Source organism: Papio anubis, chromosome 11, assembly GCF_008728515.1.
Source record: "Papio anubis isolate 15944 chromosome 11, Panubis1.0, whole genome shotgun sequence".
NCBI classification, from domain to species: domain Eukaryota; kingdom Metazoa; phylum Chordata; class Mammalia; order Primates; family Cercopithecidae; genus Papio; species Papio anubis.
Genome location: NC_044986.1, coordinates 110,856,202 through 110,874,236, shown reverse-complemented (window position 1 = coordinate 110,874,236; position 18,035 = coordinate 110,856,202). Strand labels below are relative to the sequence as shown.

Here is an 18,035-nt window from a genome sequence, read left to right as displayed (position 1 = left end):
ACTTCATTTGGAAACTGAAACAAGCACTCTGCTTTCGCTGGTTCTTTTTTCAGTTTTCTTAAAATGTTAATAAGTACCCCCAAAGTAGTGAAGAGCAAGTATCCCCCTGCTCTCCCAAAAAAAGAAACAGTAAAGGAAAAACCTGTGGGAATTTCTTATATTAACTGAATCCCCATCCTTCTCTGGGAAGGCACTGCATGAGCTGGAACACTGAGGAAACACAGCCACGGGAATAAAGAAGTCCCGATTTCCCCGGGGCATGTGAGTTTAAGCCAGAACAGAAGCGCGCTAAACAAAACAGAAACTGTAAAGGTGACATCCCAATTCAGCCCTTGAGTCCAACCAGATTTTCTCCTAAGGCTGGGAAAGCATGACAGGCCACTACCTTACTCAAAGCACCCACAAAAAACCACCATCAAGGGCAGATTGGGCATAGGCTGCAGCACTGGGGTACAGGTGGGCTGAAGTGGGTACCTCCCGGCAGCACTTTCACCCAGGAGATTCCATGGGCCATGTCACTTCTCACAGGAACCTGGCTTCATGGAACTCGGAATGATGGTGATGCTGGGGGCAGAGGCTCCAGAGAAAGGGGTGCTGATATGTACGAGGCTACAGGTAGGGCAGTCAGAAAAGAGATGATTAAGCCATGAAAGAAGCAAAAAAAGAAAAAAACTCGTTACGAATTACACTGATGCTATAAAATAAAAGGAGTCCTTTAAGGGACTAGAGAGAATAGAGTTCCTAATTATTGATTTGCAATAGTCTTTAAGCAAAGAAATGTATGATTTTTTAAAAATTAATTCACTGACCCATTACACTGGTGAATTTTGGCTCCAAAGGTGTTCAGGTTGGTAATCAATCTATGACTTGTAAAGAAAAAGACCTTGAAACATTATCAAATTACTCTTATCGAGAGTCCATGAGACTGTAGTTTAGTGAAAAGCAACAGATTTACAGTCAGATAGACTAAAAAGCTAAGTTTGAATTTGAGTTATGGCCTGGATAACTTATGAAAACTGATAAGCCTCAGTCTCTTCATTTGTTATTGTAATGAGTCAACCAGGGAAAATATATAAGGCTGGGCATGGTGGCTCACGCTTGTAGACCCAGCACTTTGGCAGGCTGAAGGAGGGCAGATCACTTGAGGTCAGGAGTTCAAGATCAGCCTGGCCAACATGGCGAAAACCCATCTCGACTAAAAACACAAAAGTTAGCCGGGCATGGTGGCAGGCACCTGTAATCCCAGCTACTTGGGAGGCTGAGGCAGGAAAATCCCCTGAACCCAGGAGGCAGAGGCTGCAGAGAGCCTAGATCACGCCACTGCACTCCAGCCTGGGTGACAGACTGATACTCTATCTCAAAAAAAAAAAAAAAAAAAAGAAAAAGAAAAATACATAAGCATATACCAAGAGCTCAAAAAATTAGTTATCATTTAAAAATGTGGGGTCCTATAGAGCCGAACAAAACTAAAAACTCTACAGCCAAAGTCCTCTCCATGAGAAGTAGAAAAAGAAAAGCCTTCACCTATTATTAAAGCATATAAAATAAAGACAATTTGAAATACATTTGTCAATGGGAATTAAGAGCTATTGGAATCCATTCTGCAAATCTTTAGCAAGTTACAAACACAGGCAAGGTACCAGCTATCCCAAGGACTGGAGACTGAAAGTGCTGCCTCCGTGCGCACAGTCTACCTGTGAGTAGACAGGCAGACACATGCTGTGTTCTGTAGACATGTTTTGAGGTGGGTCTAAGTTCAGGCTGCTATTACAGACTACGGTAGACTGATTACTTAAAGAACAGACATTTATTTCTTGCAGTTTTGGAGGCTCGAAGTCCACCAAGATCAGGGTGCTAGCAGGGTCAGCTTTTTGGTGAGGGCCTCATTCTTGGCAGAGGAACAATGTGCTGGACTCTTAATCACTTTATAAGCACACACTGATCCCATTCATGGGGGCTCCACCCTTGTGAGCTATTTACCACCCAAAGGTGCCACCTCCAGACACCATCACGTTGGGGATTTAGGCTTCAGCATATGGATTGGGAGGGACATACAATTCAGTCCCAGCAAGATGCCAGCATTGCTCACTATGTTCTTCCCTGAAAACTCCCTTTGCCCACAGGTTTCACCAAAGGTGTGGCCCTCAGTGACCATGTTGTACCACACAATACCCTCCTACTCTTCCCTTTCCGTTCTCCACCACAGCGGCCTGGATCATGCCTGGATAATCCCTTTCTTGGCCAGAAACCAGTGAGATCCTTTCTGGAGAATCTGAACTAAGGAACAGATGCTTGGGGCAGTCTAGTTGACAGAGAGGAAGACAGAGAGGGAGAGAGGTTAGAAAGGCAGACGGACCTTGGGTACTTGACTTTCTAATGTCTAATTCTAATAAAGTCCAGCCATACTTTATTTTCAGATAACCTATTGTATATTTAAATAAAACTTGCTTGTTTGTGTGTTTGTTTTCTTGAGACAGAGTCTCACTCTGTCGCCCAGGCTCACTGAAGTACAGTGGTACAATCTCGGCTCACTGCAGTGTGTGCTTATAAAGTGATCTCCATCTCCCAGGTTCAAGCAGTTCTGCCTCAGCCTCCCGAGTAGCTGGGATTACAGGTGCCCGCCATCACGCCGGACTAATTTTTGTATTTTCAGTAGAGATGGGGTTTCAGCATGTAGCCCAGGCTGCTCTAGAACTTCTGAACTCAGGTGATTCACCCGCCCTGGCCTCCCAAAGTGCGGGAATTACAGGCGTGAGCCACTGCACCTAGCGAAACAAAATCTTTTACTCCAGCTGGTTGGTAGATGCTACACACACACTAAGCAACAGACGCAAAGACCCACGTTCCCCATTTGCGATTGCGGACAAGGCACTCACCTCTTGGAGCCACAGCTTGGCTCAGGAGAACGAGGGTCTGCCCAAGTGGAGGGCTGGGGAGATAAAGTGATAGCAACTGGGAAAGATGTCATGGGACGGATACACTCACTAAGAGGCAGAGGGCCTCTGACAGGGGTCAACGCCTTCGGTCATAGTGACTGCGGAAGGCTTCATGAAAGAAAGGATATTTGGGCTGATCTTGAATTTAGAGAAGAGGAGAAGAAAGATCAGGAGACACTCTCAGAAGCAGAGGAAGCCATGGCCCACAGAAATGCGTGGGCAGTAACATTCCTGTTGGTGAACAACGATGTCTGACACTGAATTCAAAGTTGTTTTCTGCGCTACTCTATAATCAGACCTCCCTCCCTCCCCATGAGCCAAAAATGCTTCAGCAAATGCTGTACACAATAGCTGGATTTTAGTGATTCTTGGGAGGAGGGTGGTGAGAGACACAGAACTGAAGATAACCATGTTCCACCCAAGGTCAAACGTTGAACAAAAAGAGCACACTAAGGACACACAGGCACAAGGAGCCCAGTGATGGGGTAAACTGGCTGCAGTGTGGGTGTGCTTGAGGACCATGAAAACTTAAGACCCCAAGAAACCCCCATGAACATGTATCAGCTTGGGCCATTTTGTTTAGGTACTAAAGGAAAGGTGCCAGGCTTGGTGGCTCATGCCTGTAATCCCAGCACTTTGGGAGGCTGGGGTGGGGAGATCACCTGAGGTCAGGAGTTCAAGACCAGCCCGGCCAACATGGTGAAACCCCATCTCTACTAAAAATACAAAAATTAGCTGGGCGTGGTAGTGCATGCCTGTAATCCTGGCTACTCGGGAGGCTGAGGCAGGAGAATTGTTGAACGCGGGAGGTGGAGGTTGCAGAGAGCCAAGATCATGACACTGCACTCCGGCCTGGGCAACAGAGTGAGACTCCGTCTCCAAAAAAATAAAAATAAAATTTAAAAAAAAAAAAAAAGGAAAGGCGATCCCAGCATGTCAAAGGACATGGAAACCCTTTGGTCATAGAACAGGGGAAAAAAAGGCAGAAGCTTCCAGACTGAAAACAAGTTAAAACAGACAAAAAGAATAAGGTTACCTAGAAAAGAAAGAGAAGAAGAGAAAACAGCATCTGGTCAGGCACAGTGGCTCACACCTGTAGTCCCAGCACTTTGGGGAACCGAGGCGGTTGGATCACCTGAGGTCGAGGTCAGGAGTTTGAGACCAGCCTGGCCTGGGTGACAGAGCAAGACTCTGCCTCAAAAATCAAAAACAAAACAAGAAAACAACATCTGTACCAGTAAATGGTGGAAGATATTAAACCAACGTTTATGGAGTTTCAAGGAAAATGATTGTTATCATAGAGTCACATGCACACCCAGGCTATGCATTATGTGGGAGGGGAAAAGAATGGCATTTTGAGACATGCAAGAACTCAAAATATATCATCCATACACTCTAAGAAAAAAATCATATGAGAATGCTCTTAAAGAAAAAAAAGAGAGGATGCGTTTTATTTTTTACTTTTATTTTTTTGAGACAGAGTCTTGCTCTGTGGCCCAGGCTGGAGTGCAATGGTGCGCTCTCGACTCACTGCAACCTCCACCTCCCGGGTTCAAGCCATTCTCCTGCTTGCCTCAGCCTCCTGAGTAGCTGGGATTACATGCGCCCGTGACCACACCTGGCTAACTTTTTTTCTGTATTTTTAGTATTGATGGCGTTTCACCATGTTGTCCAGGCTGGTCTCGAACTCCTGACCTCAGGTGATCTGCCCACCTCGGCCTCCCAAAGTGCTGGGATTACAGGCATGAGCCACCACGCCTGGCCGGGAGGATGTGTTTTATAAGGCACAATGAAACCCATAAAAACAGTAGAGCTGTCAGGAAAGTCTAAAACATTTTTGTTAACAGGGATGTGAAACATCATGTAATAGTTAAGAAAAAAGTCTCTAGTGACACAAGGGCAAAAATAAAATAATTACAATTCCAGGTTATTTCAGTAAAACCCAGGAAATGAAAAGAAGTCAAAATATCCTACCCGTTTTTTCTTGAGAGATGGTAGAATATTTTAAATAGTGGTTAATTCTTTGATATGGATAATGGATGAAAACATGCTTGCTCAAAATGTACAGATCGCCAGGCACGGTGGCTCACACCTGTAGTCCCAGCACTTTGGGAGACCGAGGTGGGTGAATTGCTTGAGCTCAGGAGTTCAAGACCAGCCTAGACAACATAGTGAGACCCTGTCTCTACAAAAATACAAAAATTAGCCCGGTGTGGTGGCATGTGCCTGTAGTCCTAGCTACTTGAGAGGCTAAGGTGGGAGGATCACTTGAGTCCAGAAGGTCAAGGCTGTAGTGAGCTGAGATTGTGCCACTGCACTCCAGCCCAGGCGACAGAGTGAGACCTTGTCTCAAAAAAAAAAAAAAGCATCAGATAATCTACAGAAGAAAAAAAGAATGAAAACTAGACATAGTCTGCCAAAGACAGGAAATAAAACACAGAAATTTTTGAGTACCAAGAAAGCTTACAAACAAAATTCAAAGACTGAATATGATCTGAGCTGTCCAATATGATAGCCACTAGTCACATGGAGCTATTTAAATTTAAATTAATTCAAGTAAAATAAAAACACTCAGCTCCTCAGTCACAATTGTCACATGCAAGTCCTCCATGTGTTGATGACTGCCCAACTGGATTACTATCACCCCAGAAAGTGCCAGCAGACAACAGTAACAGTAAAAGATACACGGTAACAAATGCACCAGGTACGGTAAGATCCCAGTGATGCTAAACACACACACATATTAAAAACTGAGTTGGCCGGGCGCGGTGGCTCACGCCTGTAATCCCAGCACTTTGGGAGGCCGAGACGGGCGGATCACGAGGTCAGGAGATCGAGACCATCCTGGCTAACACGGTGAAACCCCGTCTCTACTAAAAAATACAAAAAACTGGCCGGGTCACGGTGGCTCAAACCTGTAATCCCAACTTTTGGGAGGCAGAGGCAGGTCAGATCGGTCAGGAGATCGAGACCATCTGGTTAACAGGTGAAACCCGTCTCTCTACTAAAAATACAAAACTGGCCCGGGCGTGGTGGCGCCTGTAGTCCCCCAGCTACTCGAGGCTAAAGGCAGGAGAATGGCCAGAACCGGAGGCCCGGAGCTGCAGTGAGCTGAGATCAGCCACTGCCTCCAGCCAGCTGCAGAGCAAACTCCGTCTCAAAAAAAATACAAAAACTAACTTGGTGAGGTGGCCCGAGGCGCCTATAATCCCAGCTACTGGGGGCTGAGGCAGAGGAATGGTGTGAACCCAGGAAGTGAACTGCAGTGAGCTGAGATCTGGCCACTGCACTCCTTGGCCTGGGTGAGCAGAACTCCGTCTCAAAAAAAAAAACAAAAACAAAAACTGAGTTAATAGAAGCGTCAGTGGTGACATCTCTGGGAAATAAGGTGACCAGGGACTTTCACTCTACGTTATATACCTTATTGTTTGATATATATATATTTGATTTATATATATATTTGATTTATATATTTCTATGCATTTGATATTATATATCTCTATTTGATATTTACATACCTCTATATATTTGATATTTATATATTTATATATTTGATATCTATATATGTGATATATATAAATATATACATGTAAGATATATATATATGTATATTTTTAGACAGAGTCTCATCCTGTTGCCCAGGCTGGAATACAGTAGTGCGATCACAGCTCTCTGGGCTGAAGCAATTCTCCCATCTCAGCCTCTCATGTAGCTGGAACTATACACATGCACCACCATGTCTAGCTCATTTTTTAGTTTGTAGAGATAGGGTCTTGCTATGTTGCCCAGGTTGATCTGGAACTCTTGGCCTCAAGCGATCCTCCGCCTTGGCTTCCCAAAGAACTGGGATGACAGGCATGAGCCACCATACCTGGCCCTATCGTTTGATTTTTGAATAAGCATATTTTTAAAAAGTCATTAACATGTTTTCAAATGAAACAACAATCAATTTCTTGAACTTGGAGTAGTACTTGGTTCTGTTAAAATAAAGTGATTTTAACTAGTATAGATGTATAGCGTACATTTGTGCTAATAAACAAAGATGGCAAAGTATGTGTGCTATATTTAGACAACCCTGGAAAAAGTTTGTTCTGGGCCAAAGGGTGACATCACCCATTCAGATGCAAGTCTTAGCAGATACTTGACCATTTCAAACCGCAGTTCTTCATTTGAGGAAGTCCCTCAGGCGAAGACCGTTGTTAATCCATTTTTCCATTTAGATTTATACAGTTGACAACAGATCAAATTTCAGAAAGGGCAGCTTTGAGTTATCCCTAAATTTTCCAAAAGAAAAACCTATTGCAAGTCATAATATGTTTTTGCGTTTTCCCGCTGATAGCACACAGCTGACAAAGGGGAAGTTCCCAACTCAATTTCAACAATAGACAGATAAAGTCGGATACAACAACATAGTACCCAAAGAAGAACTTCCTTTTTTTTTTAACCCCCCTAAATTGGGGATGGTAGAAGATAGGTTATGTTCTTTGTTAAAAGAATTCCAAAGTTTTCATCTTTGTCCAATACCAGGTCTTCAATCTTTCTAAGAAAAAGAACTCTTAAAAACATATTAACCCTTAAATACTAAAACTATTTCATGTCTACCCCAGGGACTAATTTAGTCATGTATCTGCCAACAAAGACATACTTATAATCTATGTTTATTTTGGTTCCTATATAAATCTTCTTAGTAGCTGCTTCCAGTGAATATTGAGGGAAAAGCTCTCTTAATGGAAAGCTATGAGAAACATCTATTTTTCCAGGACGTATATGCACTCCGTAAGTCACTGTTGGTAAAGCAAGGGGAGAGATTTGGTTTTGTTACCAAAGTTCAACACGAATTTTATTTGACTCCATCTCCAACAATGGACAATAACATTAGCTCAGTAAGAGATCATGATCAATACCAAATGTATTTCATAAACGGAGAAGCCCGACATCAAAAGGACAGCGAGAAGAAGACAGTGGGTTCCAAACGATTCTTCAACAATTTGCCCTGTCCTCAATGTCCCCAAAGCCCTTCAGAAGAAAGTAACAGAAGGCAAGAACACAGCAAAATGAGGGAAGTATTAAAGATCCTTGAGCATCTTAACCTCAGATCCAACCGTGAAAGCTCCCAGGAAATTCATCCTCCAGGCCGGGTGCCATGGCCTGTAATCCCAGCACTTTGGGAGGCCAAGGCAGGGGCATCACCTGAGGTCCGGAGTTCAAGACCAGCCTGACCAACATGGTAAAAACCCATCTCTACTAAAAATACAAAATTAGCCGGGTGTGGTGGTGCACGCCTGTAATCTCAGCACTCTGGGAGGCTGAGGCTGGGGGATCACCTGAGGTCAGGAGTTTGAGAACAGCCTGACCAACATGGTAAAACCCCGTCTCTACTAAAAACACAAAATTAGCTGGCTGTGGTGATGCATGCCTGTAATCCCAGCTACTCAGGAGGCTGAGGCAGGAGAATTGCTTGAACCCGGGAGGCGGAGGTTGCAGTGCACCAAAATTGCACCATTGCACTCCAGCCTGGGCGACAAGAGCAAAACTCCATCTCAAAAAAAAAAAAAAAAATCATCCTCCACATCACCTCTTTCATACCACTGCCACCCATAGCAGAACAGAAATCTTCAGTAATCTGGACTATTTCTAATAATTCATATAGCTGGACTGAGGTTAATTTTTATCTATGTAGAAAGTCTTTCCAGGCTCCTTCAAGCTCTATATAAAGACCTACTCCCTAATTCTAATTGCAAATCATGTGTTAAAGCAAGTTATATAAAGATCTCTTTAGGCAATCCTCTATTAGCCTGATTCTAATTGCCGCATATTGTTTGAAAATAATAAAATTATACTTGTCTGAATATAGTCTCATTAAAACTGACAATCCCTCCTTCCCCCATGTTCTTTGTAATTCATGAAATTTTTATAGTGGTTTGCCACTTTCATGCTTGGGTGGACCAAAAAGTTAAAGAGTACATTTAACTCTTTACACTGGCTCACACCTGTAATCCCAGCACTTCGGGAGGCCGAGGCAGGCAGATCACCTGAGATCAGGAGTTCCAGACCAGCCTGACCAACATGGTGAAACCGCATCTCTACTAAAAACACAAAAATTAGCTGGGCGTGGTGGCACGCGCCTGTAATCCCAGCTACTCAGGAGGCTGAGACAGGAGAATTGCTTGAATCCAGGAGGCAGAGGTTGTAGTGAGCCGAGATTGCACCACTCCAGTCTGGGTGACAGAGCAAGACTCCGTCAAAAAAAAAAAAGTACATTTTCCATGAAAAACAAGATATAAAGACAGTGAGACAAGTATTTTATAACAGTTACACCATTGCTTTTAATTAAACATAAAACATCTGATATTTCATTCATGGACTCTTAGCATTATTTATAAAATGAAATACCCTTTTTAGTCCATGAAGAAAATTCCATGAAAATAAAATAAAAGCATATGCAGTTTTACATATTTACATACTTACATTCTGGAGCACAACAAGACTCTAATTGGGTATTTTCCTTTTATTTGAGGCTCTAGTTTCAATTTAGTATGTCTAAAACGACTAGTAAATACATTATACTGAGTGGTGGGGTAAATGAATTCTTTCAGGCCACAAGGGTACTATTCAGTAAATTACCGCTCTGCACTGGCCGCTGCCTGGTGGCCTCAAATTGACAAACTGCCTTTAAAAGGTGAAACATGTTCTTACTGATTCATCCAAAGGCTCATTATTTGTTATTTATTTAAACTGATGGGAATGAAGAGGCCAAGGACAGAAAAAGAGTCTTTGAAATTTTAACATTTACAAACTTGAGCTACTTAAAGAAAACCTAGGTTTCTACTGCGATATCGTCAGTACATGAGCCAAATAAAACACATTTACTCCCCCAAATTTGGCACACATTGTCTAAATTCAAATCCAAACAGGCAATCCAAGGAGAGCAGTCATTTGGAGTTTTCCTAATCTCCTTACATTTAAATAGAGTACAATACATCTATTATGTTAATCTTTTCCCACTAGAAGCTATTAACGTGGTATCTGCTCTTGGTTTAAACATTTCAGTACACGCGGCATCTCTAAATTTTGATAAACTTTCTAACATATAATGAATGTGCTGATATACAAAACTGAAAACTTCTGAAGGCAGCAGAGATGCCTCTGGGTGCTACTCTGGGAACTTTAGCTGCTTGAAAGGTGTCAGGGGACAGGCTCAGATCAATGGGCACACAGATGAGGAATTCTTTGTACCAGGGACATTCTCAACAGTGTAGGCAAAGAAGTCCTAATCAAGCCCCCAACCCAGAATATCAATCAAAGGAGGAACAATAAACAGGAATTACAGCAGAGAAGATAAAAATCCAGGGTCTCTCCAGAAAGACAATACAGGTACTTAAGTTAATCCGTCAGCTTGCATCTGCACCTGGGCCCATTTCTGGCACTAGAACTACCGTTTCAAAAACATATTTGTATTTAGCTATCTATCACAAGTACGTTTCTATCCCTGCATAAACAGAGTTCAGGTTCAGATTTCTGCGCAATTTCCTTTCCTCTCTTTAAAAAAAAAAAAAAAATATTCTAGACTCGAACATTCGATACTTGCAGACGCCACTGAAGTATTCACGGCAAAAATAAAAACAACCTGCAAATGGGAGATGCACATAGTCGGCTTTTCTTTTCCTTGATTTCTTGTTAATATTTTATAATGAATTAAAGGTCAGTAAAAAGTCCCTTTCTTTAATAAATCTTAAAGTAAACAAGTAGAATGCAAATGATTTCCACTTTCAATGATCAATCATTTCAAGAGTCTCTCTACGAACTGAGTAAACCATCTGTGACTCAGGCCTCCCTATCATGTTTTTTAAGCTGACCCACTTCTCCATCACTCACCATGGTTCGAAAAATCTCACTTCTAAGGGTGTAGCAAGAACCGCTCTGTGCCAGCGCATAGTTTGAATCCAATAGGGTAAAAGGGTAATGCAAACAGCACTTTAAAAGGACACCAGTTTTTATGTAAAATGACCCACTGCCTCTAAAAAGAGAGCATCAACACCAGCCTTCACCTGAAGCAATCCTTTTCTCCAACAGAAGAGCAAATCAAGTCTGTAGGGTTCGGGGGCAAAGGCAAAGGATTAAGAAACCCGATCAAGTGTGAAAATGCTTGGTGCATCGAGTTTTGGAGATCAAATACTAGCTTTGCAAATGGGATGCGGCCAGGTCAGCGAGAGCCCGGCTCAGGGGATCGGCCCTGCTCTGAAAAGCTGTAGGGACACGCAAGGCGGTGCAAAGCCCAGTATCCCCAGCAGGGGCCGGGCCCGGGACCCCCTCCGCGCCAGAACTTTGCGCAGTTCGCCGCCCGCAGCCCCGACACCACCAGGGGCACCTCCATGCCGCTCCACCCACGTCTTTGCCCATTCTTTTTGGGTGGCGGCCGTGGAGAGGGGGTCTGAAGGGACTTAACAAGGATGGCAGGGGGCAGAAGAGGGCGACCTCCTACCCCAGGCTACGGCCGCCACAAAGGGCAGGGCGTCGCGCCTCTCCTCGGAGCCCACCGGAGCCACCCGCGGGCGAGGGCAACACGCGCCTCCTGGGCCAGGCCGCCGGCGGGGATGGGCGAGGCCGGCCGGGGGCGCACGGCAGGTGACAGTAGCGTCGCCGGTCCCCGCCCGGGCCCCAGCCTCCCCGCCCACCCCGGGCCTCGCCTCCCCGCGCACTGTCCTCTCCCGCGAGCCCCGGACCTCACCACGGGCTCCCCGCCGCGGAGAAGCCATCGCGGGGCGGAGCGGCCGAAGAGCCCCCATTCCTGGGAGCCAGCCCCCGAGCGAGAGACCCTGGCGCGCGCGGTCCCCGCCCTGTAGCTCCCGGTCCGCCCGCGCGCCGCCCCTACCCTTTGGCGTGCTCCATCTCCTCCTCATTGTCTCCGTCTATCCCGCACGTGTCCTGGTCGTCCAGTTCCAGGCTCTGCTGGCTGGCCGCAGACTCGCTGTCCTCCGCCATCGCGGCGGCGCTGGCTGGGGAGGCGGCGCTCGGGGCCGGGCCGGCGCGGCGGGGCGGGCGCGGCCGCAGCTCCCTCTAGTGCCGCCCGCCGTACTGCTTGGAGTCGGAGCCTTGGCGCCGCGCCCCGCCCCGCCGGCCCCGCCCTGCCCCACGGGCTTCAATCCCGCTCTTGAACCCCGCCCCCCCCCTCGTCCCCCCCCTCCAGCCCCGCCTCTCCCCGCCCGGCCGGCCTCAATCCCGCCCTCTAACCCCGCCCCGCCCCTCCCAGCTGGCCCCGCCCTACCCTGCCCCGCCCCGCCAGCTCCAACCCTGCCCACCGAGGCCAGCCCTGCGCAGGGCGAGTCCTGTATATCCAGGCCTGCGCGGTGCCTCTGCCTGGGGCTGGGCTCTCAAGGCTGGAAACCTGCAGACTTGACATCCTGAGTGGCGGCATTTTTGGAACACAGGCCATGCGATTTTACTTCCGGACGACTTAGGGAGCGCTCCCAACCCGTGCAGGGGATTTTCCCACTCAGGAGTAGGCACTCAGGGCTGAGGCTTTCCAGAAGCTCTTCCCGCCCCTCCACATACATGTTAACAATCCATTTCGCATCTATCCATCTAATACATTATAAAATCAAATTCAAAGTCAAAACAGTATTTCAAACCCTCCCACCGCCCTGTCCCCACCAGGCTTGCAGCACTAAAACTCTTGACAGAGAAATTCTTGAGCTACCCGTGCTTTTCCTGGACACTACGGACGGCTCAGACCAGAACAGACATCTTGAGGGACATGGGGACGTGTCCACGATGCCGGGGGATTGGACAGTTTCAGGTAGGCCACCCTGGCTTTCCCAAAGTCAAGGTTATGACCTAGATTTCCAAGCGAACGCGCACGGCCTTCTGCGCTGAAATCGTCCTCTGTCTCTCTCAGAAGAGGGAAGGGAGGCACTCTGTAGTATTGCCAAATAGAAGGCCGGTGAAGTTCAGCCTTGCTTATTTGCTATTGCATTCTGTACAGAGCAGCCCTGTCCTTTGCTTTGCTGAGATGATCTTGTTCAAAGGTGCTGCCAGGCCACCGGAAGTCTCTGCGGTGGTTTTGCAAAGACAGTCGTCAGAACCCGCTCAGTGAGGAATATGAGACTTTAAAGAGCCTGAATTTTTTGGTGTGGGTCCTTTATTTGCAGAAGATACTAGGAGCATTCTATGGCTTTTTTCCCCAAGGGAGACTAAGTTTTTAAAACGCAATGAGCTAGAAGTATCAAAAGATGAAAATTGCAGAGCGATTTCAAAGTCCATCAGCTGTTTGGCGTTGACACAACTAAAATTCTGTAAGAAGGGCAAATGGGGCCAAAACACAAAAGGAAATACAATATTGCCTTTAACAATTGCAACTCTTTGTGAGGCAAAATGTCATGTCACCTCTGTGAAACTTTAGGATAAAAGCAAATACAGATGAGTGAGGTTCCTGCAGCTCATCTCTACCAACATGGGTTGTTGGAGAACCCGTAGCTGGGTCGGGTAACCAACAGGAAACTGGCCAGGAGCAAGCTTATCAATCAGATCAGCCACTGTAACCTGCCAGAAGGGTTCTCTAAAAGAGTTTTTAAAACTTAAGGCAAAGGAAACTCAGCAAACATATTTATTTGAATTTTCAGGAAGTTTTGACTAAGAACTGCTCTAAAAAAGAATAAGAAAACAAATAATCCTGGAGAAATAAAATGAGGGCATCAAAACCCAGTGAAACACTAGAAGACAATGATAAACAGGGAACATCTGTTCCCCAGAACAGAAAGAAGTTGGTCCAGACGTCGGTACAGTACTGGATTGAAGTATTATTTAATACAAATGTTTTACAGCATTAATCTTTGGAAGGAGGGAAAAGTTTACAGATGACCCTGGGCCTTCCTAAATCCTACCGTCCTGTATAGAAACACTATGTTTCTAAACATTTTTACTTCTTTCCCTGGCTTAATTCCAGAGTTTGGAGAACCGGAACCAAGTGGCATCTTCCAGCGTCTTATATCTGAAGTTTATTTGGTGGATGGGATCACTGTAGAATGACTTCCAGTGTATTATTTTTTCAAGTTTCAGTTATTTATTAATCAGTGTAATCTCCAATAGGTTACATCAACATGATTTCATTCATTTAGAGGAGAAATATTTCCTAGTGAAGTGGAAAATTGTGCGGATGAATTCTGGAAGACCTTCGGTCTAAAGCAGCTTTGTAGTGAAACATTTCATTTAGAAGTCTGGACCTTCGTTCTTCAGTTTGCTGTGATCCACATTCATTGAGTAGAACTTGTATTGATCATCGGGACCCAGTTTGTTCCAGGGATCTGGGTGATTCTTTCCGTCCCAACTAACATCCGGATTGAACAATGCCAGACGCAAGAGATACAGTCCTGCTCCAGTACCTCCAGCTCCAATAAATACTAAGAGGGGGATCAAGCTTGGATGCTTCTTAGCCTGACCGATGATCTGGTGGAGCATGTTAGCGGCAGAGACCTCTAATTGGAAAGGAGAGAACCAGCCTAGCCACCAGGCCCTGGGCTAAGTAGTATCTCACCAGTGTATTTTAAAAGGCCTTTGGGAATTTTGTATTCTGCTTGGCCCATTCCTACTACAGATGTAAGACTATAGTCATATAATTGGTCTTGTTTTATTTAAACTATTTTGACTTCTTTTTTAATTTTGGTAAAATACATACAACATAAAATGTACTATTCTAACCACGTTTTTTGTTTGTTTGTTTTGTTTTTGTTTGAGACAGAGTTTCACTCTTGTTGCCCAGGCTGGAGTGCCATGGCACAATCTTGGCTCACTGCAACCTCTGCTTCCCAGGTTCAAGAGATTCTCCTGCCTCAGCCCCCCGAGTAGCTGGGATTACAGGTGCCCACCACCACACTGGCTAATTTTTGTATTTTTAGTAGAGACGGGGTTTCGCTGTATTGGCCAGCCTGGTCTTGAACTCCTGACCTCAAGTGATCCACCCTCCTCAGCCTCCCAAAGTGCTGGGATTATAGGCGTGAGCCACTGTGCCCAGCCTAGAGTGTTTTATTATGCAGTAATAACTAATCAACATACAGAAAAACAAAGACCAAAAGAAATCCTTAGGCCGGGCACAGTGGCTCACGCCTGTAATCCCAGCACTTTGGGAGGCTGAGGCAGGTGGATCACAAGGTCAGGAGATCGAGACCATCCTGGCTAACATGGTGAAAACCTGTCTCTACCAAAGATACAAAAAATTAGCCGGGAGTGGTGGTGGCCACCTGTAGTCCCAGCTGCTCGGGAGGCTGAGGCAGGAGAATGGCGTGAACCGAGGAGGCGGAGCTTACAGTGAGCCGAGATCGCACTACTGCACTCCAGCCTGGGTGACAGAGAAAGACTGTCTCAAAAAAAAAAAAAAAAAGGAAAGAAATCCTTAAAGACCCTCATTTTATTACTATCACGATCACTATCTGTATACCTGGGTATGTCTGAAAAAGACTCAGGCCAAACCATTAGTTTGTACTTTCTATTCCGGGTTCACAAAAGCAAAGCCCCTTGCTTTTGGGATACACTGGCTATTCCTGCTAGCTAGTTTGCTTTAGAGTCGTGTTTGGCTGGATTTTATTTTATTTTTTAAGTGACTCCATTTCTTTTTAATTTTTGAGGAACCCTATAACTACCCTGCACCTTTTGCAACTGTGCATTGGAGAAGCTTTTCTCGTGGTCACTGTGAGGGTAATTTTCACTTCCTGTTGCTTGGTATTCTGCTAAAAGGTTTTCATACTTGTTCAAACCAGCAGGTTGGTGCCACAGTGAGTATTGCAGATCAGCTGCCTTTCAGAATTTCACAGTTGGTGAGTCTGTGTCTTGTCCCCATAGGACAAGTTGGGGCTTGCGGGTGATGCCAAGGAAAATTCTAGAGGAACCGGAATGATGCCACAGCAGATTGGAAGTATGTGTTCATTTAGGAGCTACAAGGTGCCTCCATTCTATAAATAGGGTCACCTTGAAACTGCACTGCTCGCCAAACTCCTTAAATGTGTTCAGGCTTTCCCCACAAGTACATCACCGGATAGTTTATTGCCAAAGTTCATTAGTTCTTTGATTGATAAGGATAATATATTCCGGAAGTACACTCTCACTGGACATTTTTACTCGAAGTAGAAATACTAAAGGAGGCAAAAGGATCTGTTCTAGTCTGTCCACGATTAGAGCTTCTGTCCCTTTCTGGAAGAAAGGATGGAGGAGAAAGTAACTGGTGAAGAAAGTGAGGGCAGTAGGTAAAGAAGAGGAAGGAGATAGAGGAAAATCAGGAAAGGTAGGAGGAAACAAAGGAGGGGCAGAGGTGAGTGCCAGCTGTATACATGCCAAGGGCTGCAGCAGCCTCCAGATGCTGTATCTCCCTGCATCCAAGTTCTATCCCTCTTTTCAATAGCGTTGCTTGGAAAATTCTTCCATAGCAATCGGAGCATGTTCATTCCCTGACTTAGAAATGACGTGACTCCCAGTTGCCTTCTACATCAAGTCAAATCCCCCTAGGTTGGTGTTCAAGGCCTTCCACACCATAACCTCACCGTACCTCTGGTCTTAGGTCTGACCTAAGCCTCTCCAGGCCCTCCATATGCCCTGGTCTCCCTTCCTTGTCTCTGGAGGCACCAGGCCCTTGAATGCCCTTTCCTTACTCCCTGCCATCACTAAGGACACAGCTCCCGCGTTGTCTTCCCTGCCGAGGTTTTATATCTTTGCCATCATCCCAGCACTAGCCCAGCAGCTCCTGAAGAATCATACATCATATGCTTCTCTCTGTATCTCCATCACCCAAACAGTGCCTGAAACAAAGAGGACCCTTCATAAGAGCTATAGAATGAATGAATGAATCTATGACACCCCTTTTTTTCCCTGCTTGCCAGCCCAATATCTTTTTAAAGCTGTTTTTTAATTTATTTTTTTATTATTTGAGATGGGGTCTCACTCTGTCACCCAGGCTGGAGTGCAGTGACTCAGTCTCAGCTCACTGCAATCTCTGGTCCCAGGTTCAAGCAGTTCTCCCACTTTACCCTCCTGAGTAAGTGGGACTACAGGCATGTGCCACCACACCTGGCTAATTTTTGTAATTTTTGGTAGAGGCAGGGCTTTACCATGTTGGCCAGGCTGGTCTCAAACTCCTGACCTCAAGTGATCTGCCCACCTCAGCCTCCCAAAGGGCTGGGATTACAGGCATGAGCCACGGCACCCAGCCTTAGCTGTTTTTTTAAAATTAAAAACATATTTTTTTGAGACAGGGTCTCTAGCCTGTTGCCCAGGCTAGAGTTTAGTGGCAGAATCCCAGCTTACTGCAGCCTCAAACTCCTGGGCTCAAGAGATCTTTCCGCCTCAACCTAAAGTTGTTTTTAATGGGCACCTAATAATACACCCCTAGAATGTATGGGCTGTGGTGTGATATTTCGATACATACATACAATGTGTAATGATCAAATCAGAGTAATTAGCCAAAAAAATCACCGCAAACATTTATCCTTTCTTTGCGCTGGAAACATTCAAAAATCTCTCTTCTAGGTATTTCAAAATACACAATAAATTGTTAACTATTATGCCCCTATGGTGCTATAGAACACTAGAATTTATTCCTCCTATCCAGCTGTAATTTTGTATCCATTAACCAACCTCTCTAGTCACCCTCCCCACTTTCCTTCCTAGCCACTAGTAACCACTGCTCTACTTTGACCTTCATGAGATGAATTTTTTTAGCTTCCACACGAGTAAGAACATGAAGAATTTATCCTCCTGTGCCTGCTTTATTTCACTTAACATAATGTCCTCCAGGACTTTTTTTTTTTTTTTTTTTTGAGACAGGTCTCGCTCTGTCACCCAGGCTGGCATGCAGTGGCGTGATCATGGCTCAATGCAGTCTCTACCTCCTGTACTCAAGCGATCCTTCTGCCTCAACCTCCAGAGCAGCTGGAACTACAGGCACGCACCACCACATCCAGCTAATTTTAAAAATTATTAATACTTTATAGAGACAGGGTCTATGTTGCTCAGGCTGGTCTCAAACTCCTGAGTTCGAGCAGTCCTCCCACCTTGGCCTCCCAAAGTGCTAGAATTATAGGTGTGAGCCACTGCACATGGCTCAGGACCTTTTATTAG

The 18,035-nt window shown here is 45.3% G+C and overlaps 2 protein-coding genes across 2 annotated transcripts in view; both read right to left on the bottom strand.

The window, feature by feature from the left end:
• Positions 1-12,029, bottom strand: part of NMT2 (N-myristoyltransferase 2) — a 61,452-nt gene extending 49,423 nt beyond the window's left edge. Inside the window, exon 1 of the mRNA XM_031651933.1 lies at positions 11,809-12,029. Coding sequence (XP_031507793.1) covers positions 11,809-11,918 — 110 coding nt within the window. The 5' untranslated portion in view covers positions 11,919-12,029. The remainder of the gene's footprint in view (positions 1-11,808) is intronic.
• Positions 12,030-14,000: 1,971 nt separating this feature from the next.
• On the bottom strand, positions 14,001-14,390 carry LOC108580506 (cytochrome c oxidase subunit NDUFA4). The gene has a single exon (XM_031652476.1). It carries the CDS (start codon positions 14,388-14,390, stop codon positions 14,142-14,144), a length of 249 nt encoding a protein of 82 aa, XP_031508336.1. The 3' UTR covers positions 14,001-14,141.
• Between the last annotated feature and the right edge of the window lie 3,645 nt (positions 14,391-18,035).

Coding starts and splice junctions, on each gene's coding strand:
- LOC108580506 (XM_031652476.1), bottom strand. CDS start 14,390: ATGCTCCACCAGATCATCGGTCAGGCTAAGAAGCATCCAAGCTTGATC.